The 27518-nt window shown below is 34.2% G+C and overlaps 3 protein-coding genes across 4 annotated transcripts; all 3 read left to right on the top strand.

Annotated features, from left to right (window-relative positions):
- Positions 1 to 156: 156 nt before the first annotated feature.
- LOC103859739 (proteoglycan 4) lies at positions 157 to 9504 on the top strand. Its single transcript, XM_009137318.3, has 4 exons — positions 157 to 4240; positions 4329 to 5219; positions 5627 to 5710; positions 5811 to 9504. The coding sequence occupies exons 1-4, from the start codon at positions 3995 to 3997 to the stop codon at positions 6444 to 6446; spliced, it is 1857 nt and encodes a 618-aa protein (XP_009135566.1). The 5' UTR covers positions 157 to 3994; the 3' UTR covers positions 6447 to 9504.
- Positions 9505 to 9965: 461 nt separating this feature from the next.
- On the top strand, positions 9966 to 11197 carry LOC103859738 (phosphopantothenoylcysteine decarboxylase). The gene is made up of 2 exons (XM_009137317.3): positions 9966 to 10359; positions 10751 to 11197. The coding sequence occupies exons 1-2, from the start codon at positions 10024 to 10026 to the stop codon at positions 11045 to 11047; spliced, it is 633 nt and encodes a 210-aa protein (XP_009135565.1). The 5' UTR covers positions 9966 to 10023; the 3' UTR covers positions 11048 to 11197.
- A 237-nt stretch (positions 11198 to 11434) lies between these two features.
- Positions 11435 to 16968, top strand: LOC103859737 (WUSCHEL-related homeobox 1). 2 transcript variants are annotated; one of them, XM_009137316.2, is made up of 4 exons: positions 11435 to 14997; positions 15149 to 15511; positions 15600 to 15661; positions 16393 to 16968. In XM_009137316.2, the coding sequence occupies exons 1-4, from the start codon at positions 14862 to 14864 to the stop codon at positions 16888 to 16890; spliced, it is 1059 nt and encodes a 352-aa protein (XP_009135564.1). In that variant the 5' UTR covers positions 11435 to 14861; the 3' UTR covers positions 16891 to 16968. The 2 variants fall into 2 exon arrangements, with proteins under 2 accessions (XP_009135564.1, XP_009135563.1); XM_009137315.2 differs by having other exon boundaries at positions 15146 to 15511.
- The last annotated feature ends 10550 nt before the right edge of the window (positions 16969 to 27518 follow it).

Raw genomic sequence — 27518 nt, 5'->3', positions numbered from 1 at the left:
AGGAAGCATGTCGTTGTTGAAGAGCACTTCTCTCATTCTTATCGTAATGTTCCTCAAGATGTGCAAACTGTTTCTTGAACCGATCAACGTACCACTACGTTTAATTTGATTTTACAAAAACGTTTATCTTACTTCCACGTAGTAAACTTTGAATACAGATTGTAGATGTTATAATATCTAACCTAGGGTACATGAAGCTCGTCTGTTCTCCACTTCGAAGATACTCTTGCAGCATCTGAGGATGATACTCTAATATCTGCATTGTTTTCACACTCATACCAATCCAATGAGAATAGTGTACCTCTCTATATATCAATCCATACTTCTGATCTTATTCTATGACACACGAGCAAGTCCAAAGTCGCAAATCTTCAGCTTGCAATCAGAGTTTGCTAGAATGTTTTTAGGCTTTAAATCACGGTAAAACGCATTAGCTAAAACAAAATCAAACACATTTTCTTCAGGTTTAGTAGCCAAAGGACAATCATAACACTAGCCAAGGCACTTGCCTGAGTGAATAACTTCAGACCACGGAGAAGTTGGTACAGGAAAAACTGATAATGCTCAGGCGTCAAATCATCGTTAGCTTTGGTAACTTGGTGAAGGTCTGATTCCATCAGCTCAAAAACAACATAAATGCCTCTGAACTCTCTACTCGAAGGAGGAAGCATAACATGCTAATCTCAACTATATCAGGATGCCTTAGCAACCTTAGAAGCTTGATCTCTCTTAGAATCCTCGTTGCATCAGAGACGTGCTCAAAAATATCATTGCTCTTCTTGATAACTCAAAGTAATGCTATTTGTATTATGGTCTACATTAATATATCAATACTATTAAAGGAGAAACAATTTTTATCTACTTACAAATAGTCTAGGTTGGACCATTACATTTATTTAACTTCTTATTATTAATTTCTCATACAATTAACTTACTTATTATTAAATATATATATCATACATAACCAATTATTTTAATATTTTCAAAATAAGATATCTAAAAATAAATTTTTAAGTATATTTTCTAAGATTTCGTTTTAATAATATTTTTAATACCTTTTTATTTAAAATGTAAATATACATTTTTCTTAATATTTACTTTACATAATAAAATTCATAATTAATATTGGCTATAATTATAAAACGAATATTAATTCATTTTTTATTTATAGAACAAGAAATAACATTCCTATAATATTTATATATACATAATTTATATTCATAATTAAATTACTACAAAAATATAAATATAAAGTAATTTAATCAATTTATTCAGTATTTTATAAATTATAAAATTAAAGAATAACATATATTCATTAATTTATAACATATTTAAAACAAAATATTAAATTAAGATATATAAACTAATAAATAATTTCATATTTTAATATTCATATTTAATTTAGAATATTAAAAATAATTTAATATATTTATCAAGTATGAGACAGGTTGAATGACATATATATAATTTATATAACAATCAAAATAAATTTTGACCAATTAAAAATAAAAAATAAAATTTTACCAGAATTTAAGCTTTAAAGTATAAATAAAATTAATATGGGAAGGGTTATGTAAATGAATTGTCTTATCTTTATAAAATTATATTCATGTAATTCTTAATATAACTATCTATACTTTTAAAAAGATAGACTCAATAATTGTCTTCTCAGTGGCCACCTTTTCGGTGCACTTTTTCGTGTTTGCCTAATAACATTTTGGGTTCAAATATATTTTTTCCTTCACACGAGATTCATTGTTATATTTCAGACTAGGTACAAATTGGATTTTTTTTGTTTAGATTCGATTCAGACTTCTGGTTACAAATGTTAGGAAAACAATTGCTATTATTCAAAGTTTTTGACTAGCTATATCTAGTTAATAGTAAATACTATTAAAACAGAAGAAACATTTTTATTTACTATAAAATTGTCATACTAGATCCATATATTCAGTTACATTTTTTGATTATTTACATTAGTTTATTTAATATATAACATCTCTAAAAAATCTAAATAATTATAAGGATATTAATAACAATCTATTTTAACTGTATATTTAAATTTTAGTTTTAGTAATAACAAAATATGTTGAGAAAATATCTAATAAAAGCTTTTAAAAAATTAAATATTTTTAATTAATGCATTTATTAATTTCATAATTAGTAGTATAACATTATTATAAATTAATTTTAATTAAAATTTATTATAAAAAAATTATATGCTAATTTTATAAATTTAATAAATATAGTCTATGTTATATTAAAATAGAAGTAATAAATGAATTACATATGAAAATTATATTAAATTGGTAAACTAATATATTTTGAAAAATACTTTCATTTAAATAAATAAATAAAATATCATCCACCATTTAAAGTGATTAAAATATCATTCATCATTTAAAACAGTTAAATTCGTAAATTATGTAATAATTTTATACAAAAAGTAAAATTGTTAACATGTGTTAAACTTTTATAATTAGAACTATATATTATTAATTAATTTATTTTTTTTAAATGACAACAATATATTATCTAAAAATGATTATATACAAAATATAATATAAACATTTGTTATTTATAAAATTAAAGGTTATCCGCACGGATATGTGGATCAAAGTCTAGTTACTATTATGTGAGCTATACTATTTTTTTTGTCATCAACTTAAACAAACTCATATTGACTCCGCGTGCAACTATACATATACATTACTTCATAAATAAATATCATCAGAAAGTAATACTTTTTTGTCGTCTTCTTAAAATATGTGCAACACGAGGACTTCCCGGGAGATCACCCCTCGGAGAGTAATATAAAATATAGTAATCGTAAAACAATTTACATATCACTTTTCTTTTTAGTATTAGTGGTAAATGACTTAATTATATGCACATGCATGTATATTATCGGAAACAATAAACAATATAATCAATAATTTGTTTGAAATGAGAATACATGGCTTTGGTACTATGTTAGCGTTTAGAGTAACGAACTAGTCTTGAGTTTTTCATGAATACTAGCCATCCATTGCGTTGTGCTTAGAGTTTTTGTATGAACTTCACACACTTGTGTCACAATATAAACCAAACTTGCTCACATTTCTTTGCTTTGTTAGATCAGTTTCATTGCACCACTATTAAACGTTCCCCTCCTATCATTCAGTTTTGTTCTTTTTGGTTGGTGTCGGTCACATTCCAACATAAATTACATAACACCTTTCTTGACATTATCATTGATGCATATAAACTTAATTAACAAGTATATGTATAAGTATTGTTGGGATGAAACACAAATCATGATAAAAATATGATAGTTTCAAAAGAACAAATATACCCTAATACATTTTCTGATCATCAATACTGATGTACAGTAACTCAATCAATAGACCTACTTATGGAAGCCGTCCTTTAGATTTGCTTATCATTCGCTCTTTAACGGAGTTTGTTGCATAAGTAACTTAATGCTACAATGATTGTTTGCTGGCATTGCTGCAGTTCATGTATGAGACAGAAAATGATATCTTTGTTTTTGTAAGAGAATATGTCCTTGTCTTTTTAAGAGATAATATATCCTTGTTTTACAAAGTGTATAGTCTGAAATCTAGGCGGGTCTTTGTTAAAATCTTGGCCGTATTTTTTTTATATTTTAATTATTTGCTAAGAATTCTTGGATCGAAAAAGTCCAAAAAGTAAGAAATACTTTACAAAACTCAAATAGAAAAAAATCTGGCGAGTCAAACGTCAAGGCTTAAGGTAATATCATTAAGTAAATGTTATTCAACGCTAACACTTCAATACCATTTTCTACCATATCACATAATCTTGCACCTCTCCATCCTCAGCCTCTCAAACCAGCCTAACTTTACCTATTTATACCGCAATAATTTACTTATATTCACAAAGCAAACAATAATCACAAGAGTGAGATAAGAAAAGTACGAAATCGCACCAGCCGCTTTTTTCATTGTTTTTTCTCAAAAACAAAAAAGATATCATGGATCGATCTGATTCTCACCAACCTTTTGACGTTACCACCATCGCCAGCACCTATGTCCCCGAGAGCGCCACTGCTCCGAATGCACAAACTGTTAACGAATCAAACCGTGTTGAGACAGAAGTTGCGCCAGTGGTTCAGCCAGGAGTTGAGCCAGTGGTTCAGCCACAGGGTGAGCCAGATGCTGCTTCTGAGGCAGCTCTTGTTCCGGCGCAGCCTTCCTCAAACCCCCGTCCTTACACCGACGTAGGCTCAGATCTAAAGTCTTTTTTCTTTCAACTCAATTATGATAGGTCTTTTTGTAATAATTTACTAACATTTTCTCCTTATCCAGATGATTTACGACGCGGTTGTGGCGTTGAACGAACCTGAGGGTTCCAGCAAGTGGGCAATCTCCACGTACGTCCGGAGGTTGATGAACCCTAATTGTCCTGATGGTCATGAGGCTTTGATGACTCACCATCTCGAGGTCATGAAGAAAAGTGGCATTCTCACCATGGTTAAGAAATCATACAAGCTTGCCGTCTCTTCTCCTCCGGGGAACGTGGCTGCTGCGGGTGCTGTGGCTTCCGGATCGGAGATTCCTCCGACTTACACCGGTTCGCTTGATATGGTGGTGGCTTCCGGATCGGAGATTCCTCGGACTTACACCGGTCCGCTTGATATGGTGGTGGCTTCCGGATCTGAGATCCCTCCGACCAACACCAGTTCGCTTGATATGCTGGCTGTCACTGCTTCTGGCTCGGCTTCTCAGCCTCTGAAGCGAGGTCGTGGACGTCCACCAAAGCCTAAGACCGAAGCTCCACAACAGCAACAACCCATTGATGCTCGACCAATCTCACAAGCGGTGCAACCATCCACCAACGTTGAACCCAGCGCTGTCCAGCCAAGCGGGGAGCAACCCGAGTTGCCTGTGGCCAATCCTTCCCCGGTGGTCACGGAGCCGGCAAAGAGAGGCCCTGGTCGTCCAAGGAAAGACGGATCTGGTCCGAGCGTTCCAGCTTCGAATCTGGCTGTAACGATGAAACGAAGGGGCTGGCCAATGAGTTGTAGAGCTTCTGGGAGAGAGAGGAAGCCCATATCTGTCCCGCCTCCTGACTCTATGCTTCCTGTCGCCACCCTTGCTCCGGCTGGTGAAGCTATGGCGGTTGCGGCCGTGATGAAGCGTGGACCAGGACGTCCACCTAAGCGTGGACGAGGACGTACCGCAGGTAGACCCATACAGGTAATAATATCTTATCCCTATATCAGAATCTGTGTGTTCTTTTTTGAGGTAGATTCGCAATATCTAGGTTAGAAGTGTAAAGGTTTCGTACTTTATTGCAATCATTTGGTGTCTTGTCTGTTTCCGACAGTGAAAGAGATCTAAAACCTGACTAATTTTCCGGAGTTTTTTTTTTTAAATTATATTCATCTTTAGCTCTTATTTTTATTTTATTTTTCATTTGGATAATTAAGACAATAGTTGGTGGTGTTTCGCTTTATGCTTACTTAGTCATAGTCTTGTTTCTTGTACGTTTATTCTTTATTGCAATCATTTGTGCATTATATCTTTGTCGGTTTTATTTAACCATTATTGTATCTTGAATTTGCTGAACTTATAACTAACTTGTTTTACTTTTATTAACCTAGGACACACCAAGGCTAGTTACGAGGGCTACTGCGAACATCCAAGAGGCTGACTATGGAGAACTCAAGAGAAGGCTTGGCCTTGCTGTTAGTCTAGTTGATTATAATTAATAGTCTTGTCTTTTTATTTGATTCGTTTTGAGATTAAATTCTTGATTCTTATGTTTTGTTTCTTTGAATGTTTCAGAGCGAGAAAGTAAAAGAGATCTTGAATGTGTTGGAAGCTGGTATTGCTGGGGACAAACAGGCTGTGGCGCAAGCTGCACAAGAGCTGGAAGGATTGATACTGATGATGCAGCCGGAGGAGGCAGCACCACCACAGATTGAATCTGAGACACAAGGAATGGAACTTGGACAAGGAAGCAAAGGAGGAGGAGAACAAGCACCGATCCAAACCATGATCCTAGCCCAGCCAAATGCCATGGAAGAAGTGCAGCCAGAAGAGGCAGCACCAGAGATTGAAACTGAAGCACAAGGAATGGAACTTGGACAAGGAAGCGAAGGAGGAGGAGAACAAGCACAGATCCAGACCCTGATCCTGACCCAGCCGCAGCCTCAGACCCTGACCCAGCCGCGGCCCCAGACTCCCCCTCAGCTTCAGCCCGAGACCCTGACCTTGACCGAGCCTGAACCCCAGATCCTTCGTGAACTTGAGCCTCAGACTGTGCCTGAGCTTGAGCCTCTGCCAGAGCTTGAGCCTCTTCTTGAGCTTGAACCTCTGATTGACCTTGAGCCTCTGCCCTTGACCCAGTCCCAGCCGCAGATCCTGCCCCAGATTGAGCCCAATACAGAAGCTGAAGCAATGGATGAAGATATATTCTGATTTCTGAAGTGACGGTCCAACAAAAACAGCCTAGACATAGCCTTGGTGTTCGTGGTTATGAGTGTTCTTCTAATATTTGGGTGTTGGATCGATCGTCTCTGAATAAAGCCTGTAAGGCATTTTTATTTTTAACAGTTTGCTAGAGAAGAGACAAAACCTTTTGATACTCTGGTCGGTTTGTTTCTGTTTATGGATATTTCCAGTGTTGGATGTTTTCTCTTTTTATTAATCTAAACATTTTCTGCTCCGATCTTTCTTTCTATTTTGCTTTTTTTTTTTTTTAATATGTTAGTTCACTTAGGTCGAATCTGAATTTTATATTATTGTTGTTAGTAATATCTTCATATCTTTTCCATGTCTACAGTTAGTTTTAATCAACTAGTCAGCTACATTTGAACTCACTTTGAACTTTAGTCCTTCAGTATACATAGAGAAGTCATCAACCATTGAAACAGTTCGGCCAAGTTGCAACAATTGTTTCAGTCTTTTAGAACACTCCTTTCGACCTCTTTATATTAACGTAGTTGCTCTTTAAATGAAATGTTAATTAAAACTGTAGACATTAAGTCGTCTATTAATTCTGGGTGCTTACTGTTCCAACCTAACGATCTTGAGAAATGTTTCTGTAACAATACATCAAGTGTACTCCCAGTACTATAAACATGAGTTTTTTGTATATCAAAAACGATATACTATCATGTTTTTCAATTTAATTCATCAAACTTTTGGTCGCCTGTTTATTTTACATCTGAGTATGAATATTTAATCATAAAAGGGTTTCACATATAGAACTTTAATCATGATCAGCCCACACATTAGACAAAACTTTACACAAAATCCTGCAACATCATGTTCTTTTTCTGCGACACCAATAATTTTTATTATATAACATTTTAGTACTAAATCTGTGAGGCATCATAGAATGGATACATTAATCGGTAAATTAAAATGAAAAATAGTTAATCTGTTATTTAATGTCTGTAAAAAATTATGTATTAAAATGTACATTTTTAGTGTACTATTACATAATTTTCTCAATCATGTTTACGATAATTTTATAGAAAGAATAATATTTTTCTAAAATAGTGCCGATCGCCTACTATAACTTTTTTTTAACTAGACCAAAATATAACCTAATTTTTAGCACTACATACTAATTAAGATTGCATAGAAACTGAAACGAACATATGAAAAAAAAATATTTCTAAATATAAAATTTTGTTTACGAAAAATAAGAAAGTTCGAAGACATTAGTAAAATATTTAATGTAACATTAAACATCTAATTCAATTTAAAGAAATAAAATCTAGTTTTAATATAGTTCACAAAAGTCAGAGAACTATTAGGTTAGTATAAATTATATTATTTTTGGATCTTAACTTTTATTATACGGAAAATCGAAGAAACATAAAGTGTATAAAAAAAAGCAACGAAACGAATTGAAATTGATGAGACAAAAAGATAAACTAAAGAAATAAAAAACTACAATTTAAGGAACTAAATTAAAATAATATTGATGATAATAAGAACAATAGATAAGTTAAAATTTTAATTTTTAATTTTGTTATTCTTTATTATTTGGTAATTAGGATCAATTAAATTATTTTACATATTATAATTTCATTTTGACTAAATATAAAATATGAAAATTTGATTTGAATTAATTTTCTTTATCTTCATATATATATTTATTTAATTAAAATAATATTTCTATGATTTGACTAAAAATAAATATGGAATCTTGACTTGGATTTATTTCCTTTTCATTTTAAATTTTATTATATTTATGATATTATGTTTGACTAAAACATAATATGACACTTGATTTGGGTTTTATATGTTTCATTTATTTCTTTTTTCTAATATAATATTTGATTGCAAATATGAAAAAGGAATGCTATTTGAATTCAAACTTGGGAACATATTCAAGGGCATACCTACTTGATACCATATCAACTCAATAATTTAGTGATTTTTTGTAATTTAATATTATTTTTATAATAAATCAAATTGAATTTTTTTTGTCAATATTAATCCGGACAGCAACTTCACCAGACCCAATTTTTTTTTAAAGATTCACCAGACCCAGTAAGATCTTCATGCGAAAATAAATCAATTTGATTTTTTATTTACTCTAGTTAATTACTCTAATCATGTAATCTTGTTACACACCTTTAAATATCTATTCTATAAAATAGAAGTCACAATTTCTATTTATGTGTGATTTTTTTTTTAAAATGACCATTCTTAGAAAATCATATTTCATTTATTTTTAATTAACATTTTGACATCATTAACATATCACATCTTATTTAATCAACATATTTAACAACTTCATCTATAAAACTTTTTAAATTTTATTTTTGATTATAAAACATTTGTTAACAAAAAAATCTAATAAAATATTTTTAAAATTTTAAATATTTTATATAGTAACACCTTAATTAATTTCGTAATTAATAGTATAATATTATTCAAATCAATTATATTTAAGATTTTACTATAAATTTTTTCATTTTTTTCATAAAAATTCAATTAAAATAGAAGTACTATAGAATTAAACCATATAAAAGTATATTATATTAATAAAATAATTTAAAATATCACTCACCCTTAAAATGGGTTAAATTCGTAAATCATGTATAAAATTTAATAAAATAATAATTCTAAATTATTTAAACATAATATTTACTTATAAAATTCTGCTATATATATTAAAGTTATAGATGCTAAAGTATATTTTTAAAAACATAACAATGAAATATAAATGATCCTGAACAAATATAAGTGCTATAGTATAACTAAAACAAAATTTAATTTTTTTTTGTGCAAACTGTTAGAAATTAAACTTGGAATTCTATGAAACACATATCCTTGTATTTTCAATACATTTGGTATCCAAATATCTCTAAAACCGAAGACACCCTAGGAAGGAGTTTCCATGCAACCTAATACTAACACCAAAATTCAAATTTGATACGTTGCGCGATTGTATCGTAATATCAAAGAAGAAAATGTCAATATTTTACCAAAAAAAAAAAGAATGTCAATATAAAAGTCCATATAAGAGGTATAAAGCCTACAGAGATGTAGTTTAGGGCCCATCTGACCAGCCAGAGAAAGTCTCTCTCTCAAACATTTTGATTAGGCTAGTTCGGTTTAGTCGGGTAAAGCAATACAGTTTTCGGTTGATTCCAAAGTTGAAAAACTCCAACTGAACCGAAAACAAATTACGTCTCGATTTTGTTTAATTTCGTTTCCAAGCCGAAGAAATTTCAGATTCTTTGGTTAAATTCGATTTAAAGTTTGTGTAATTTCGGTTGTTATACTAGTTCGGATTGAAATATTGGTATAAACTGGTTTGATCTGAAACTTAAAAAAACAATAACTGAATTAACCGATTGTCAAACAGAACAAGAATTAATTTTAAAACGTACCAATCGGTACATAACCAATAAATGAATAGACCGGTTCGGTTCGGTTCGCTATGGGTTAAATCAAAAACCGTAAGCCTAATCATCCATCATCTTCCTCAATTCTCCAATTCCCAGATCTGTTAGGGATTTCAAAAAGAGCCATGGAGAATGGGAAAAGAGACAGAGACGACATGGAAGTGCAACCCTCCCCTAGAAAGCCACGTGTACTCCTCGCAGCAAGCGGAAGCGTCGCCGCCATCAAATTCGGCAACCTCTGCCACTGCTTCACAGAATGGGCGGAAGTGAGAGCCGTCGTCTCGAAGTCGTCTCTCCACTTCCTCGACAAGCTCTCTCTCCCACCGGAAGTGACTCTCTACACAGACGAAGAAGAGTGGTCGAGCTGGAACAAGATCGGCGATCCCGTGCTTCACATCGAGCTCAGACGCTGGGCTGACGTCATGGTCATCGCTCCTTTGTCTGCTAACACTTTAGCCAAGGTAAAATAAAAAAAACAATCTAAGGATCCAAATGGCTGCGGTTATAATAGTAACAAAAATTTACAGATAGAGATTTTTGTTACTATTAACTTCGGTGTGATTTGGTTTAATCTGTTACCATTTGGATCGGAGCCTTGTTTATAAGTTGTGGTTATAATAGTAACAAAAAAAAAATACAGATAGAAATTTTTGTTACTATTAGCTTCGATTTAGTTTATTATGTTACCATTCGGAGCCTTGTTTATAAGTTGTGGTTATAATAGTAACAAAAATTTACAAATAGAGATTTTTGTTACTACTAACTGCTCGATTTGGATCGTATTTTACTATTCAGAGCCTTATGTATAAGTTTCATTAGAAAACCACACATCATTTTTTGTGTTTTTTATAGATAGCTGGTGGGATGTGTGATAATCTTCTGACTTGTATCATTCGAGCTTGGGATTATAGCAAACCGCTTTTCGTTGCGCCGGCTATGAATACTTTGATGTGGAACAATCCTTTTACGGAGAGGCATCTTTTGTCGCTTGATGAGCTTGGAATCACACTTATTCCTCCGATCAAGAAGAGGTTGGCTTGTGGTGACTATGGTAATGGCGCGATGGTTGAGCCGTCTCTTATCTATTCGACTGTTAGACTCTTTTGGGAGTCTCAGGGTCATCAGCAGAGTGGTGGTGGAACTAGTTAAAAACCATGGTCTAATGGTTGGTTCTGTTTTCGGTGTCATAGATTGTTCTGTCTGTACTGCTTTGTGTTTGTATATGTTAAGAACAGCTGTCTGGATTGATGTCTCTTAACTACCATTTTCACTGTCTCTCTCTTTCTCAGTATTCAAGTATCTGAGCTCTCTGAAGCTTTAACAACCCACGCATAGCTTCATCTCCCTTATGGAGCTTGAACAACTAACGTACATAATAGTAGTTAAAGTTCCATGTCATCAACTAGCAACTGATAAGCTCTCATACACCCACCTTCAGATACTGTGTACCCGTCTTGTCCAGTAAGCTCTATGAGTTATACACTGCGTCGACGGTCTTCTGCTTCTATTGCATCATCTTCTTCGTACGAGTGTATTCCAAGTTCAACAACATGATCATCAGTTTTCTGCAGCTGGAATAGGGAGGCAGATGAGGAGTAGATGGATTTAGAGAAGAACAAGGTGTTATAGAAGCCTTTTTTCTCTGGCTTGCAGGCGAGAGGGACGAAGAGCATAACTTTGAGTCGAGTGCATCTGTTTTTTATATGATAACAAAATTACAGAAGTTTCTCCTTCCTTTTACTGCTCCATATATTGGGCCTAAAGTGTTGTTGATATATATAAGCCCAACCCATTTAATGTAGAGATGATGTAATTTTTCTTCTTGATTAATTAAGAATTATTCTAGGAAATAATAGAAATAAAAATTCCATAAAAATATCTCAACTAAATTTTGTTAAGCTTTTTAACACCCAAACTTTTTTGTTACCAAGTTTAATACTCCAACTAATTATATTGTTCATTTTAATAAGCAATCTTTTAGGACTATGCTCATTTTAATACCCAAACATTATTTATTTTAATTAAAAATACTTATAGATTTCAAATGAAATTTAAAAAATCTATAAAATTTACCAAAAAATTCAGAAAATTATAATTTTATTTTCTGTTTGAGAAATAAAAGTAAATAAATTGTGTATAACCTTAAATTTTGTAATAAAATTTGTAAGTTTTAAATATAGAAGTTAGTTTGTTTTCTGAAATAAAAAACAAATTTATTTATTTTCCTTCAAAACTAATTTTAAAATTTTCTCACTAATTTATTTACCTTATTATTAGTATTTTCAATTATATAAACAAAGTTTGAGTATTAAACGGGGCACAATTTTAAAAGTTTGTGCATTAAAATGAATAAAATAATTAATTGGAGTATTAAACTGGGTACCTAAAAAGTTTAGTTATTAAAAAGTTTAATAAAATTTAATTAGGATATTTTTATGGAATTTTCCAATATGTATATACGTGTGTGTACATATAAAGTTACATTTTATTTCAAATCTTCAGTATGCAAGCACTTGTACTTTTTAAATGGAACCCGTATTTATATAGCGTAGGAAACATATACAAAAGACTTAGCTTAGTAATTCATTACTTTAGTTCAACAAGTGAAGGCGATTTTCTAAGAAATCCATTTTATTGAGTTTGGGAGATTTTATTCATCCCAACAAAAAATACAGGTCGTCTACAATAATCACTATAACAACGAGGTACACTGTAGTAACATATAGCTAAATCTCATCAAACAAGGGGTATAGCTAAATCTCATCAAACGAGGCACACTGTAGTAACATATAAAAGTATCTCCAGCTCACCTCTATCTTTTACTATAATAAATGAATTTATTAGAATTCATTTATTAGTGATCTTCATTTTAAAATTTCTTTATTATAAAAAGAAAAAATATAGGTGGATTAGAAATTTAGAAAGGGTCTAATATATTGTTCCATCACATGATCACTAAAACCAGTAAAGAAAAGACATGAAATTATTAGCATATCTTTCACAAAGTAAGGATTAAGATATATTATAGCTTTCCAAAAATCGAGAAAATCAAATGGATTAGGGCTTGGGAAAAGACAGAAAAGGGAGATTTAAGATCCCAAAGAGAAGAAAAGGGTTTTATGGAAAAGTGGGTTTGAGAGAGACAAAGGAGATGAGGTGAAGAGTGTAAAGAGACAAAGCAATGGGGCAGTTGAGCACAAGAATAATAGTGAAAGCCACCACACACACATTCATTTATCTCTTATATTTCGTATAAACCAAAAAAAATTGAAGTATAGTTGGAAAATAAAGAATGAAAGAAAAGGAGTGATGGGGAGAGATGGGAGAATGTCACGTCGTTTTAAGCTCCTTCACATCTCCCCATATCATTCATATCCCCAGAATTCCACGCTATCTCTCTCCTCTTACCAGTCAATCTCAACCTCTTCCTTTCAATTTTCTTTCATAATAAAACTACATTCTAGTAGCTATTAATATGATATATATACTAAACTAAGAATATAGTTACATCATTCCAGAATTAGTTTAGGGAAATCCTAAATCGGTCAATCAGAACGCATTTCTCTGTTTGTGCTTGTAATTCTTACGTAGTAGTAGTGGTCATGATGTTCCTTTTTTTGATGTATGGTTTTGATTTTATAGGATGTTCCCAAAGAGACAATATAATCAGTGCATTTATTGAATCCTACTTAGTAGTGTTCTGTGTTCCTCTTGGAATATGTCAATTTTGTGCTTAAGTGTACTCATCTGCAAACTAATCAATAGTATATTTGTACTACATATAGAGTATGATTGGTGAACATTGTAGTTACTATAGAGTAATTAAAAATGGAAGAAATGAAAGAGCAAATACGATCAAAAATAATTTGAGGATAAAATTTTCTCTGTGAAAAAAGAAGAAAGTTTTACTTTATATAAATTCACAAAAACAAACAACATGTTTACTTACGTATCAACTTACAACTTTTATCTTGATCTATTTTGTACCTGTGTAACACAGCCAAAAATATGTTTCCCTATAATATTTTGCTTTAACATAGCATACCAGCCATAGTACCATTTACATAAGCACTCCTGAACTGTAATTTCTTATAGGTTCGAAAATAAACTATACATCAAATAAGCAAAGCCTAATAAACCCTTTGTCAATAAATAAGTAATAAACAAGCCATAACCATAAGACCATGATTATTCTCAGTCTCTTAACTAGGATTCTTACTTTCAGCTAAGAGACGGTTCTTAGTTTTTTTTAGATTTTAACTAAAAAAAACTAAGAATCGTCTCTTAAATAAGAGATATAAAAGCTGTTACTTAATCGAAAAGTGTAAAAAAATAAATATCAAATCATGAGTTAAGAACTCCGGCTAAAAGACCGGGGTTAATCATGCCCTAACGAAGTAGTAATCCTACAATGATATGATGTATTAAATTCGGGCTTAATAGTATATAATATCATACAATACATTCAACATGGAAAACAATTGTATTATGTTTTGCTTTGTTCAAAAATAATTCAATTATATACGTTGTAATTCTTTTTATATAAAAATGTAATTGTTTTTGAAATTTGGTGGAGAATTTATAAAATAAAAGGAATAAAACAAAGCATATAAAATATATGATTCTATCCATGTGGAGAATGTTAATTTGCAAAAGAAAAAAAAAATATATAGAAAAATATATATCTCGGTACTACTATATATACATACATATATGTGTGCTTATGAAAACCTCATTTGCATGCTCCCATTCTCACATTCACACAAAAGATATCTCAACATTATCACTCTACTTCATACCCAAACTAAAAACAGCCAATAACACTTTCTACTATTTGTCAATTTCCTCATTCAAAGATATCATTCACATCTCCTAAATTTCGATAAATAAACAAAGCCCTAATATTCACTTGCTATCTGTCTCTCAGCTCGGTTATACATATATAAAATTAAAAAGGTTCAAAATGTGGATGATGGGTTACAACGAAGGAGGTGCAGATTCTTTCAACGGAGGAAGAAAGCTTCGTCCTCTCATCCCTCGCCTCTCTTCTTGCCCCACCGCCACCGGAAACACCAACTCCGACCACCGCTTTAATATGGGTATATCTCTCTTTCTCCCCCACAAAATATATAGTTCTCTTTCTAGTTTCGATTAATGCTCATTTTCTTAGTAGTTATATTTTCTATAATTTTACCGCATCTAGAGAAAAGTTAATGCTCATTTTCTTGGTTGTTATGATTTGTAAAGCAGTGGTGACAACAATGACGGCGGAGCAGAACAAGAGGGAGTTGATGATGCTAAACTCAGAGCCTCAACATCCACCAGCAATGGTGAGCTCACGGTGGAATCCGACACCGGATCAGTTAAAGGCTCTTGAAGAGCTTTACCAACAAGGAACAAGAACTCCTTCGGCCGACCATATCCAACAAATCACCGCGCAGCTACGACGGTACGGGAAGATAGAAGGCAAAAATGTTTTCTATTGGTTCCAAAACCACAAAGCTCGCGAACGCCAGAAGCGTCGACGACAAATGGAAAATGGCCACGATGAATCAGTCGTTACGACAACGAGTCTTGTCTCAAACCAAGGATTCGACAAGAAAGATTCAAAAGGTGAGAGACCATAACTTTAGAAACAGAATATGACATATACTTCAAACAGTTAAATCTTGACTTAGTTTTTTTATTTGAAATATTACAGGTTACAAGGTTGAACATACCAAGAACTGGATATGTTCGGTCGGATGCGACACACAACAAGAGGTATATATGTGCATGGCATACATATGATTGTTTGTTTCTACTCATTATATTATATATTAATGTCTAATGGGGACATGAAAGGGAATGTAATTAAGGGTTCATGGTATGGTATAATTGGCACATGATTACAAAGAGAATCTATTTATGAATAATTGCATTCCTTTTTTGGATGTTTGGGTAATTTTTGCAAATGAAAACAAAGGCAAAGATATGATGGAGAGAAGATATATGTGGCAGCGGAAAATACCAAAAATAGTTAGCTTATTGGGAAATGCAAAAATAAGTATTTTTGTTAGCAGATAAATTATATTATTAGTATTTTATTGAGTATTTTGTTTTTCTAAAAAATAATGAATTGATCCAAAAAGCTGCATACACTTTCCTTTCTGTCGGGACAGCTGCTACGTAAGATCTATTATTTTTGTTTTCTTCTTGTGCTTTTGCTGTATTTCAATATATTAGAGAGCTTTTTTACATCAATACATGCTTGAAAAGACCGCTTTGACCCTGCTCTTTAACGGTTTCACTCTCCTTGGCGCTGTCCCTTTCTGGAATTTGCTTTCGCAGATTATTCTTGCGTCTGTGTGATTCGTTTTTTAAGCAAAAAGTTTGTCGCTTTGCCATGATTTTGACTTATTTGTTACCAAGTTTTACATTTTCCAATGCTAATTGACAATTCAAAAATTTTAAAGTATCGCATTTCTCTTTCTTTTTTCTTTTTTGCATATCAGAAACCTCATGACCATCATCATCAGGAGGAGCCTGTCTCAATAGCGATGGTAGCAACGAAACGCAATGGTCGTCATGGAGGAGACGAGATACAAAGCTTTCCTGTGAGAAATGCCAGGTGGCATATGATGCAGCTACCACCTGGACTCTACCCTTCTTCACAACAACAGCATAATAATCACCAACTCAATCTCAATTCCACTACAGTTTCTTTAAACTTGTCCACTAGCAACAGTAACGTTCCCGCTGCTAAAGATACAGTCACATTTTCACCTTCATTTCTGAGGACAAGAGGAGCAAGGAACACAGAGGCTTGTGATGATAATAAAGATCAAGAACAACATGAAGATTGCTCAAACGGTGAATTGGAACATCAAGAACAGACACTAGAGCTGTTTCCATTGAGAAAAGAGGGGTTTTGTAGCAATGGTGGCGATGATGGGAAAGAGAAGGAGAGTGGCATTCAATGTTTCTACGAGTTTCTTCCATTGAAGAACTAGTACTACATGATATTTTTCAAGAGAAACATGTTTTTGTGTTATCATATTACTAGATTAATTAACTAATCAAGTTATAGCGAGCTAGGGATTTGTTTGGGAGTGAGGGCAGGCGTGTCTTTATGGTGTTGATGTTAATCATAAGCGTTTGCCTTGAAATTCACTTTGGACCATTCTCTTTAAATGTTAAAACGACTCGAGCAAAACTTAAACTAAAAAGAATACAGATACATGTGATTTTCCCATTAATTTATCATTTTGTGTGGATGTGGTGAGTTAAGGTTTTGGATTAGAAAACTTGCTTGATTTGGTTGGTGACTGAGAAGTGTATTTGGTGATGATGATTTGGTTGGTGACTGAGTGTATTTGGTGATGATATCAAGTCTTATCACAATGGGAACTCGTCGTTAATATACAGTTTTTAAGGCGTAACTACAATATAAATTATAAGAAAATGAGACTACATATCACGAAATATTTACTTAGTATATGTACACACAAACATAGATCTGTAATACTGTATATGTCTCAATCTTAGCATGCGTATCTTTGAGTTATAAATGTGCGAGAGACAAAAAGAATTGGGTTGATGTAGAAGTGACTAAGAAAGTGGGAGGAATTTGGTTTTGGACTTGTTTTGTTTTCTCTTCACTCGCATGCCAACAAAATGCCTTTACATTTGCTATTTATATATAAACTATTCTTCTCATATTCAAGGTCCCTATTTTGTATTTGTGTTTATAGGTAAAATAATTTAATGAACATTATGTGTAACCGGATAAAGCACAAACCAAAGTTCATTGTAACTCCGGTACCAAATCGGATGTTCGAACCAGTTTATACTAAATATATTTATCATTCATAAGATAATTTTGTGTGAGTCATTTGTTTTAGTTTTAGGGTTCATAACTCACAATTGATTTGCATTAACTGAATATGCAATGCTTAAATACAGTTGATGTTGATTTCAGCCTAGTGTTTAATTCGGAATGCTAAATCCACCTCTAACAAATATCTAACTTGAGAAACAAGAAAAAGTATATTGTGTAAATAAGCAATTGAAACATAAATTCCAAATCATGAACCAACTATTTGTTTACTAGTATATCTCTGATCTAAAAAGTTCCAAATTAGCCTAAATTTTGATTAAAGAATATATTTTAAAAAATAGAAAGTCTTGGTGAAATGTAGAAAATTGAGATTTGCCGGATGATTTGAAAGTTTAATGATAGTAAAGGCAAACCTCATTAACAGAAAGATAGAGGAAAGGCCAACTATAATTTTCATTAAAACCTAATATTTGAAAAAAAATTTCCTTTATAGCACACTATATAGATAAATATAACTACCGAATGTAATAGGAAGCCTAGTGATAGGTATAAACATACTTATTCGAGAAGAAGGTGGAAAGGAGCTGAGCTGGCAAGTGAGAAGGGAGCTGAGGAGCTTAAGTGACACGTGGAAATCATCAGAAGAAAGAGGGATGAGTATAAATAGATTTGTAGAATGGCAGTTAGAGATCATCGATCATTTTACAATAATATTGATCTAAGCGTATGAGCTTGATCCTTACTCGTATGAGAGTGAGAGATTCGATCGTATGAGATCGTCTCTATTGTTGTAATTTGATTGAGCAAACCTTTATAAGAAGTATTCAGTTGAGTATAGACTTTTATACTTAACAATTGGTGCGGTGAGCGTGTTCGTTACGACGCGACGGTGGGAATCGAGCTGATCGGAGCTTGATTTGAGCTGCGGAGAGTAGTTCCGGCGAAGAGAAGTTTACCGGCGAAATCGTAAGAATGTCGAAGGCGAAAGTTGGGGAGCCCAGTCCGTCGCGAGACGAAACGGAGGAGGAAACCGATAACGAGTTGCAAGATATGGATCTAGAGTTCTTGAAAGGAGGCTACATTCGATTGAATCGCGCAAGAAAAGAAGCAGATGCTCGATTCGAGGAGCTCAATCAACGACTCGGTTCTATCTTACAGATCTTGGAGAAGTCAAACAATCGCAACGACGATCGTCCTCATCACGATCCAAGATCATCTAATCCTCAGGTATATCACTCGAACTGGGAACGAAATCCGGAGGAACGAGTGCTAGGTTATCGATCTGGTGATATGAATCTTGCAAACAGAGAATCGATGCTGCGAAAGATTGAAATGCCACTGTTCTCCGGGAAGCAACCTTACGTTTGGATTACGGAGGTCGAACGTTGGTTTAGTATTGGGAAGTATGATGACACAGAAAGGTTGGAATTGGTGGGGCTGAGTCTGGAAGGAAAGGTGAAGAAATGGTTTGGATGGGAGTTGAAAAGAAGAGGATTCAGAGATTGGAGGGAGTTCAAAGAGAAATTGGTATTGAGATTTGCTGAATCTATTGAAGAAGAACCAGAAATACGCTTGTTTTCTATCAAACAGACGGGGTCTGTAAGCGATTACATCTCGGAGTTTGAAGAATTGTCAGGGTTGGTTAAAGGATTGGATGATAATCTTTTGATCAAGATTTTTTACACGGGGCTCAACCAAGAGATGAAGGAAGTGATAAGAATAAAGGAGCCAGTGGGATTGGAAAATCATATTGCTGCTGTGTTGAGAATGGAGTCTAGTGCCTTTTGCAAGGTGGTGAGTGAAGCAACTAAACATGACAAGATCGAGCACAAGCAGCATCAACACAACCCACTAAGGTCTTCGTCCCATTACAATTCTCACAGAAGATATGTTGATAGTGAGAATAAGTTTACGAGTGCGGGAGGATCTTCTTCTACGACCGCTCAACAAAAGAAGGAGAGTGAGAATAGCAGTAGTAATGAGAGTAAAGTGAAGAAATACACTAATGAAGAATTGGACAGGATGCGTAAAGAATTCATTTGTTTCAAATGTGGAGCTAAGGGATGGACAAGAGCTCACAAATGTCCAAATAAAGATGTAAGAGTGATGACTACACTCAACGGGTTACAAATGGAAGTCGTGGAGGATCAAGAGGACGACGGAGAAGAGTTCTTCTTTGAGGCTCAGATGCAAGAGTTATGCACATTGTCATTAAACTCGTATTTGGGTGTTGGTTCGCCAAAGACCACCAAGTTATATGGAAAGATTCAGAAGACTGATGTGATAGTGATGCTAGACAGTGGGGCATCTCACAATTTCATTACTCCATCGATTGTGACGAAACTTAAGTTGAAAGTTTGTGCAGAAACAAGTTTCGACATCTTGCTAGGAAATGGAGCCTCAGTCAACAGTTTGGGCGTGTGCAGAGAGGTTTCGTTCCAACTAGCAGATGCGACTTTCACATCAGATTTTATAGCTTTGGAACTCGGAATGGTTGATGTTATTTTAGGCATTCAATGGCTCGAGACCTTAGGAAGATGTGAGGTGGATTGGAAGGAACAAGAACTGTCCTTTATTCATGGAGGAGTTAAAGTGACATTGTTCGGGGATCCATCACTCCACACTTCCAAGCTCTCTATGAAGTCTTTGTCTCCTATTTCTACTAAGGTAGTAAAAGGAAGAGAAGAGCTTTTCACTATCTCTAGTGGGGTAACATCAACCGATCCTATGATTCCGGATAAGCTGTTAGACGTACTGGCTGAGTTTGATCAGGTGTTTGCATTGCCGACGGCTTTGCCTCCTTTTAGAGGAAAGAATCATGCGATCAATCTCAAACCAGGGGTGACTGCTATCTCTGTGAGACCATATCGTTACCCACACAACACTAAGGTGGTGATGGAACAAATGGTCTGCGAAATGTTGGAAGCAGGGATAATCAGAGAGAGCACAAGTCCGTTCTCAAGTCCAGTTTTGTTGGTAAAAAAGAAAGACGGATCATGGAGGTTTTGTATTGATTACAGGGCATTGAACAAGGCTACGATACCGGATAAATTCCCAATTCCTGTAATTGATCAACTATTGGATGAGTTGTATGGCGCCTCCGTTTTTTCTAAGCTGGACTTACGCTCGGGCTATCATCAAATCCGTATGCAAGAAGAAGACATCCCAAAGACTGCTTTCAGGACAGTAGAAGGGCATTATGAGTTCCTAGTGATGCCATTTGGACTCACAAATGCGCCGGCTACATTCCAAGCATTGATGAACTCCATTTTCAAGCCATATCTTCGAAAATTCGTTCTCGTATTCTTTGATGATGTGCTAATATACAGTAAGACTGTCGAGGAACACGCTGAACATTTACGGCTGGTACTTTCAGTGTTACAGGAGCATAAGTTGCTGGCTAACCGTAAGAAGTGTTCGTTTGGTCTTCAGCAGATTGAGTATTTGGGTCATATCATATCCAAGAACGGCGTAGCGACTGATGCGATCAAAACCCAGTGTATGAAAGAGTGGCCATTGCCGAAATCAGTGAAACAATTGAGAGGATTTTTGGGACTAACAGGCTATTACAGGCATTATGTGAAAGGTTATGGTTCGATCGCAAGACCATTGACAGAATTACTAAAAAAGGACGGTTTTCAGTGGTCTAAAGAAGCAGAGTTGGCGTTTGATTCACTTAAGAAAGCAATGGTAGAAGCACCGGTTCTAGCTTTACCAAACTTTGAAAAACCTTTTGTTATTGAGTCAGATGCATCAGGCTTTGGCGTAGGGGCTGTATTGATGCAGGATGGTAAACCAATTGCGTTCTTCAGTCACGGTTTAACAGAGAGAGAGCAGTTGAAACCAGCTTATGAACGCGAGCTGATGGCAGTGGTTTTGGCGGTTCAGAAATGGAAGCACTACTTGTTGGGGCGTCAGTTTGTGGTTCATACAGATCATCGAAGCTTAAAATACCTGTTGGAACAGAAGGAGGTAAATATGGAATATCATCGCTGGCTGACGAAGTTATTGGGCTTTGATTTTATCATCGTGTACAGGCCAGGTTGTGATAATAAGGCAGCGGATGGTTTATCAAGGATTGAGAGGAACGTGGTGAGAGAGATGAGTTCGCTGTTGTTGGCTCTTACTATACCAGCAGCACTTCAAGTGGAGGATATATATAAGGAGATTGAAGCGTGTGTAGAGATTCAGAAGAAAATTCAGTGGATTAAGGAAGGCAAAATTGTTAATGACAAGTTTAGAGTGATTGATGGAAAGCTCTGGTACAAACGCAGATTGGTCATACCAAAGGATTCAGCCTCCATTCCACTACTGTTATCAGAATATCACGATGGTCAACAAGGAGGACACTCAGGAGTTCTAAAAACAGTTAAGCGGATTCAGTCGATGTTTCATTGGGAGGGTCTGTATCAGAGGGTGCAGAAGTATGTTTCTGAGTGTAACATTTGCCAAACTCACAAATATTCTACACTAGCACCAGCAGGATTGTTGCAGCCATTACCCATTCCGAATCGTATTTGGGAAGATGTGTCAATGGATTTCGTGGAAGGGCTTCCAGGTTCTCAAGGGGTTAATGTGATCATGGTGGTGGTTGATCGGCTTAGCAAATATGCTCACTTCGTTGGACTGAAACACCCGTTTACTGCGGTAGAGGTGGCTTCAAAATTCGTTTCTGAGGTTGTTAAGCATCATGGTTTTCCGCGTTCAATTGTCTCTGACAGAGATCGAGTGTTCTTGAGTTCGTTTTGGAAGGATTTGTTCAGAGCTTCGGGAACTAAACTCAAGTACAGCACAGCTTTTCACCCACAAACGGATGGCCAAACGGAAGTGTTAAACAGATGTATGGAGACGTATCTCAGGTGTTTTGCGTCCAGTCATCCAAGAACGTGGCACAAATTTTTATCTTGGGCTGAACTATGGTACAATACATCTTTTCATACAGCTTTGAAAGCTACTCCTTTTCAAGTGGTTTATGGTAGGGAGCCACCAGCTATTGTTCGTTTTGAAGAAGGTTCAACGAACAATTATGATTTGGAGATGGCTTTACGCGAACGTGATGCGATGTTGGTTCAGATTCAGCAGCATTTGCTGCGTGCTCAACATTTGATGAAAGCAAGTGCGGATAAGCATCGTAGAGAGTTGAGTTTTGCAGTAGGGGATTGGGTATATTTGAAGCTAAAACCATTCAGGCAACACACTGTGGTCCGTCGTTACTGTCAAAAGCTGGCAGCCAAATATTTTGGGCCTTATGAGATCAGTGAGCGCATTGGGAAGGTTGCTTATCGATTAAAGTTACCAGACGAGGCTCGTATTCATCCTGTGTTTCATATCTCGCAATTGAAGGCAGCGCTGGGACATGGACAGTTTGTGCAAGCCATTCCTCCTGTTTGTTCTGATTTGACTGATATGGTTCTGCAACCAGAGAACATCGTTGCATCACGAGTCACGGAGGCTGGCAAGGAAGAGTTGTTGGTGAAATGGAGGGATCGTTTGGATCATGACAATACGTGGATGTTGCTGGAGGAGTTTAGGCTGCAATTTCCGTCATACAAGCTTGAGGGCAAGCTTAATTTCAAAGGGGGGAGTATTGATAGGTATAAACATACTTATTCGAGAAGAAGGTGGAAAGGAGCTGAGCTGGCAAGTGAGAAGGGAGCTGAGGAGCTTAAGTGACACGTGGAAATCATCAGAAGAAAGAGGGATGAGTATAAATAGATTTGTAGAATGGCAGTTAGAGATCATCGATCATTTTACAATAATATTGATCTAAGCGTATGAGCTTGATCCTTACTCGTATGAGAGTGAGAGATTCGATCGTATGAGATCGTCTCTATTGTTGTAATTTGATTGAGCAAACCTTTATAAGAAGTATTCAGTTGAGTATAGACTTTTATACTTAACACCTAGCCACCATATTTTTCAAATGGGGAGAAGACAAAATATGAGAGACATAACGTGAGAAAAGGAAAGAAGGGTGGCTTTCAGAAGAGAGATCAAGAGACATGACAAAATAGAATTACAAGCACAAAAATTATTGAATAGCTTATTCATAGAAGAAGCCCCGACACTTTCCTTTCTTTTCCAAAAGATTCATTCATTCTTTTATGTCTCTTATGTACGATTCAATGCGACTATTTTCTTTAATAATAGTTGTAGAAGAAAGATAAGAGAGTAGTTTCATATGTTTGTATATGGCTTATTTTGATGCATTATTATTCCTTCTTCCTCTCTTGTATTTACTCCTTTTTATGATGATTGTGTTTTTGTGATTCTTGCGAGCATGCATGGAAGTAAGCAAAAACATAACTTTAATCAATTTGTACGAGAAAGTGAAAAGCAAGCAGATAAATGTTAATGGGTACACACACAGTCAACAGACTACCACACGTACAATAGTAATATATTTTGTTGTTAGGAAACAAAGAAACATGAATCTTCTCGTGAATTGTAACGAAGGTTAATGTTAAAGAGTGTAATCGTACGGTGTAATCTTTTGGTTATTTCCATGGATCATACAGATCTGTGTCTGCGTTGTTGGATTTATCATAATATATATCGTCAATGACGTGCTATATGCATAAGCTTTAATTACTTTTTAAAAGCAATAACTACCACTAGAAATAAGAATTTAAAAATCACATAACGATCAGGGAAAATGTCATGCAGTATATGTATGCCAACGTGGAATCCCACGTATAACGTATACAATTGAGATAAGATTATTATCGCATGAAGATGACGGTTAATTTCAAGGTGATGCTAATTCATACGATCTTGTTTCATATTTCTTTTATGTAAAACCCAAAACATCTCACCACCTAGGCGCGCACATATATGATTCTTTCTTCTAAAGAATACATTGTTTTAAAATATTAGCAACATTTTAATCAACAATGGGTTTTATCTATATGTAATTTGTATTTGTCTCTAACTAGAGAATCCCCTGGCTGTAGCTGAAGTCTAAAACAGGAAACTGAAAATCGGTTAGTAAATCTGAGTCATCCTTATGAGTCAAATGTAAGTAATGTACACGGAGAGAGATCAATCAAAAATAAACCTGAAACATTATATTGTGTTTGCACAAAGTAGATAATTTATTTATCCTTCCTAATTCAACCCTTTATTGAAAAAGAGAATGTCAAGGTTTTTGACAACTCTTTGGGCTATGTTATGCTTATACAATATGCATATTACATGATTTATGATTGAAGATTTTTCTTACCAGCTTTCTTTTGGTTTGAAGATAAACGATCCTATAGATTACATTTTATTTCTCGTATTTTAACGTATGTGTGGCTTCACTTGCTAAAAGTGCACAGACACATAATTGTCTTTTCACCCATGTATATCACATCAAACCAATATAAATTACTCATCCGGATATTTTTTCTATCGACTAAACTTGATTTAGTATACATCGAGTAAACCTGATTTAATATATTAAGATTGTTGAAGAAGAAAAAAAAAAGGCGGTGGTAAGCTGTCCCATACACGCATCTTATAATAAAAATCTCAGGAAGTCGATCCAGTAGCTTACTAATTTGAACATGAAAATGACAACTAATTAATATATTAACAAAAAAAAAGAAATCAACGAATAGTGGAGGGACACTAGTCACTGATAATTTGAAGAACCCTTTCAACGATGGAAGAGAAGAGACAAATTAAAAGAAGAAGAGAGATAGAGAGAATTGACAAGACACAAGGAGGGGTAAGACTGTTAGGGACAAAATGGTGACAGGCATTGAGGTGGACCATTGGTTGGCTTGGCTGTGACTCACCCGCTCCTCTTATTCTCTGCATTTAATTTTGGTCGAATGTGTCATGTGATTCATTCATCTTCTTGGTTTCTTCTTCTCTCTCACAAACCAATCTACCAAAACAAAACGATTAAAGCCTATTTTCAAGTCCTTTATATATTATTGTCAGTGATCTCTCCTATCATGAGGTCATCATAATACATATATGCACATGTATACGTGTATATATTTATACACACATGCAGACAAAAGATCTTTCACATTAGACACTACATAATATTCTGACAATGTAAGACTGCATCAAATTCTCTGTTATATTTATTATATACAATTTACTAATTAGCTATCGAGGGAAGTAGCTATTGTAGTCGAATTTATTTTTATTTTACTTTATTCAATCAGCCTACCTAGATATGTGGTGGCTTTTTCTAAAATGATGTAATAATATCTAACGTGGGTTTTGTGCTGTTAATTGACCGTTGGGATAGGTTATAGGATAATTGATAGATATTGCAAATAAATTGACTGAAAGAGATTGAAATTGGCACTGTTGATTACAGAAATAGAATAGTAGGTGTCTGTGTAGTAGTAGAGCTAGGGTTGGGTCAAAACCTAAATAGGAGTCTGAGGAATCTTGTCTTTGTGTGTGTGATTTAAGGCATTTATTTAAATCATCCACAGTCTACATTGCACAGTCCTATGGCTATGCGCTGTGGAATGTTTTTTCTCCCTACGAGTGAAAGTACATATATCAATTTGATTAACTCAATGAGATGTTTTATTTTTTTGGAACAACAATGAGATGTATATTTTTAGATAGTTAATAGAGATGTAAAGAGGAGTTTCAAATTTTCAATCTGCTGACTGAGAATAAATAATTAAAGGAAACACATCCACCCTATGATATATCAGTTAAACAAAACAATTTTTTGTTAACATTGTCCAAAGTTAAGATTTGTATATTTCGATTTAAAGAATAATTTATATATCATAAATGGTTTGAACCTGAGGCACAACAGATTTTAAGGAATAGTTAACTTAAGATGGCAGTTTTAGACATCCGGTTTTGAGATTTGATCCGCATACACGAGATTTTAATTAAATAAAGAATAGAAATATTCATATTAACCTTTAGATATAAGTCTGTGAAATATACTAAATAAGACTTTTCAACAAAAAAATCCTTGTAACTCTACGAAAAAAACAATGTCAATATCCAATATCCATAAAAAACAAATTAACTCATGAGTTGCTCAAAAAAAAACTCACGAATATTGAATGAATATTCAATTCGATATGCTATATATATATTTAAAAACTTCTATAAAAATTATATAATTATTTAATTTTATCTAAGTTCCAATTTTTATTTATTGAATAATTATTTTAGTTATTAAAGTAAGAAAGTAAATAAATTTTTATTTTTTGTAATAAAATATTATTATTTATATTATCTATAAATTCTTTTTAAAATTTAAAATATAAAAAAATGTGGATATACAAACACTATCCGAACACCAACGAATATCTATGCAGTTACAGATAGAACCTAATCAGATATCTAGGACCAAACGGATGGGATTATGAATACTTCAAAAAATCTAGAGATTCTTTTCACCTCTAGTTTTGAGTCTTTGACACCCATAACTATAAGCTTTGAATTTTCGTTTCATTTAGGGAAAAAAAATATTTGTTTCAGAAGTTACAGATGATTATTTTAGGCCTAAAAGCCCAAATTAATAACGGTGTAATTCAAAGATGGAGAGAATTTGACTTAGCCTTGAATCCATCACAATCTCACATCAAGTAATGGCCCAATTCAGATTAGGTTAAACCGTAACCACAGCCAGAAAGACCAACTTATAGCCACATTTCAATTAGAATAACCAGGTTGCACCAACCACAATGCTACCTTACAGACATCAAACCCAAAAGAAAACCAAATACGTATCGATAATAATAGTTTCAAATACGTATCGATAATAATTCTTCAAATCTGAAATAAGTTGTGATACAAAACAAAGATTGAACCCTGTGGTGG

Source organism: Brassica rapa, chromosome A03 (assembly GCF_000309985.2).
Source record: "Brassica rapa cultivar Chiifu-401-42 chromosome A03, CAAS_Brap_v3.01, whole genome shotgun sequence".
NCBI classification, from domain to species: Eukaryota; Viridiplantae; Streptophyta; class Magnoliopsida; order Brassicales; family Brassicaceae; genus Brassica; species Brassica rapa.
Note: the sequence above shows the minus strand (reverse complement) of the source record. Positions and strands in the feature narration are given on the sequence as shown.

Excerpts from the sequence above, each read along its gene's own strand:
- LOC103859739 (XM_009137318.3), top strand. The coding sequence starts at position 3,995 with ATGGATCGATCTGATTCTCACCAACCTTTTGACGTTACCACCATCGCC. Across the intron at positions 4,241-4,328 it reads ACCCCCGTCCTTACACCGAC|ATGATTTACGACGCGGTTGT; the intron begins GTAGGCTCAGAT and ends CTCCTTATCCAG. Across the intron at positions 5,711-5,810 it reads AGAGAAGGCTTGGCCTTGCT|AGCGAGAAAGTAAAAGAGAT; the intron begins GTTAGTCTAGTT and ends TGAATGTTTCAG.
- LOC103859738 (XM_009137317.3), top strand. The coding sequence starts at position 10,024 with ATGGAGAATGGGAAAAGAGACAGAGACGACATGGAAGTGCAACCCTCC. Across the intron at positions 10,360-10,750 it reads CTGCTAACACTTTAGCCAAG|ATAGCTGGTGGGATGTGTGA; the intron begins GTAAAATAAAAA and ends TGTTTTTTATAG.
- LOC103859737 (XM_009137315.2), top strand. The coding sequence starts at position 14,862 with ATGTGGATGATGGGTTACAACGAAGGAGGTGCAGATTCTTTCAACGGA. Across the intron at positions 14,998-15,145 it reads CGACCACCGCTTTAATATGG|CAGTGGTGACAACAATGACG; the intron begins GTATATCTCTCT and ends TGATTTGTAAAG. Across the intron at positions 15,512-15,599 it reads CGACAAGAAAGATTCAAAAG|GTTACAAGGTTGAACATACC; the intron begins GTGAGAGACCAT and ends GAAATATTACAG.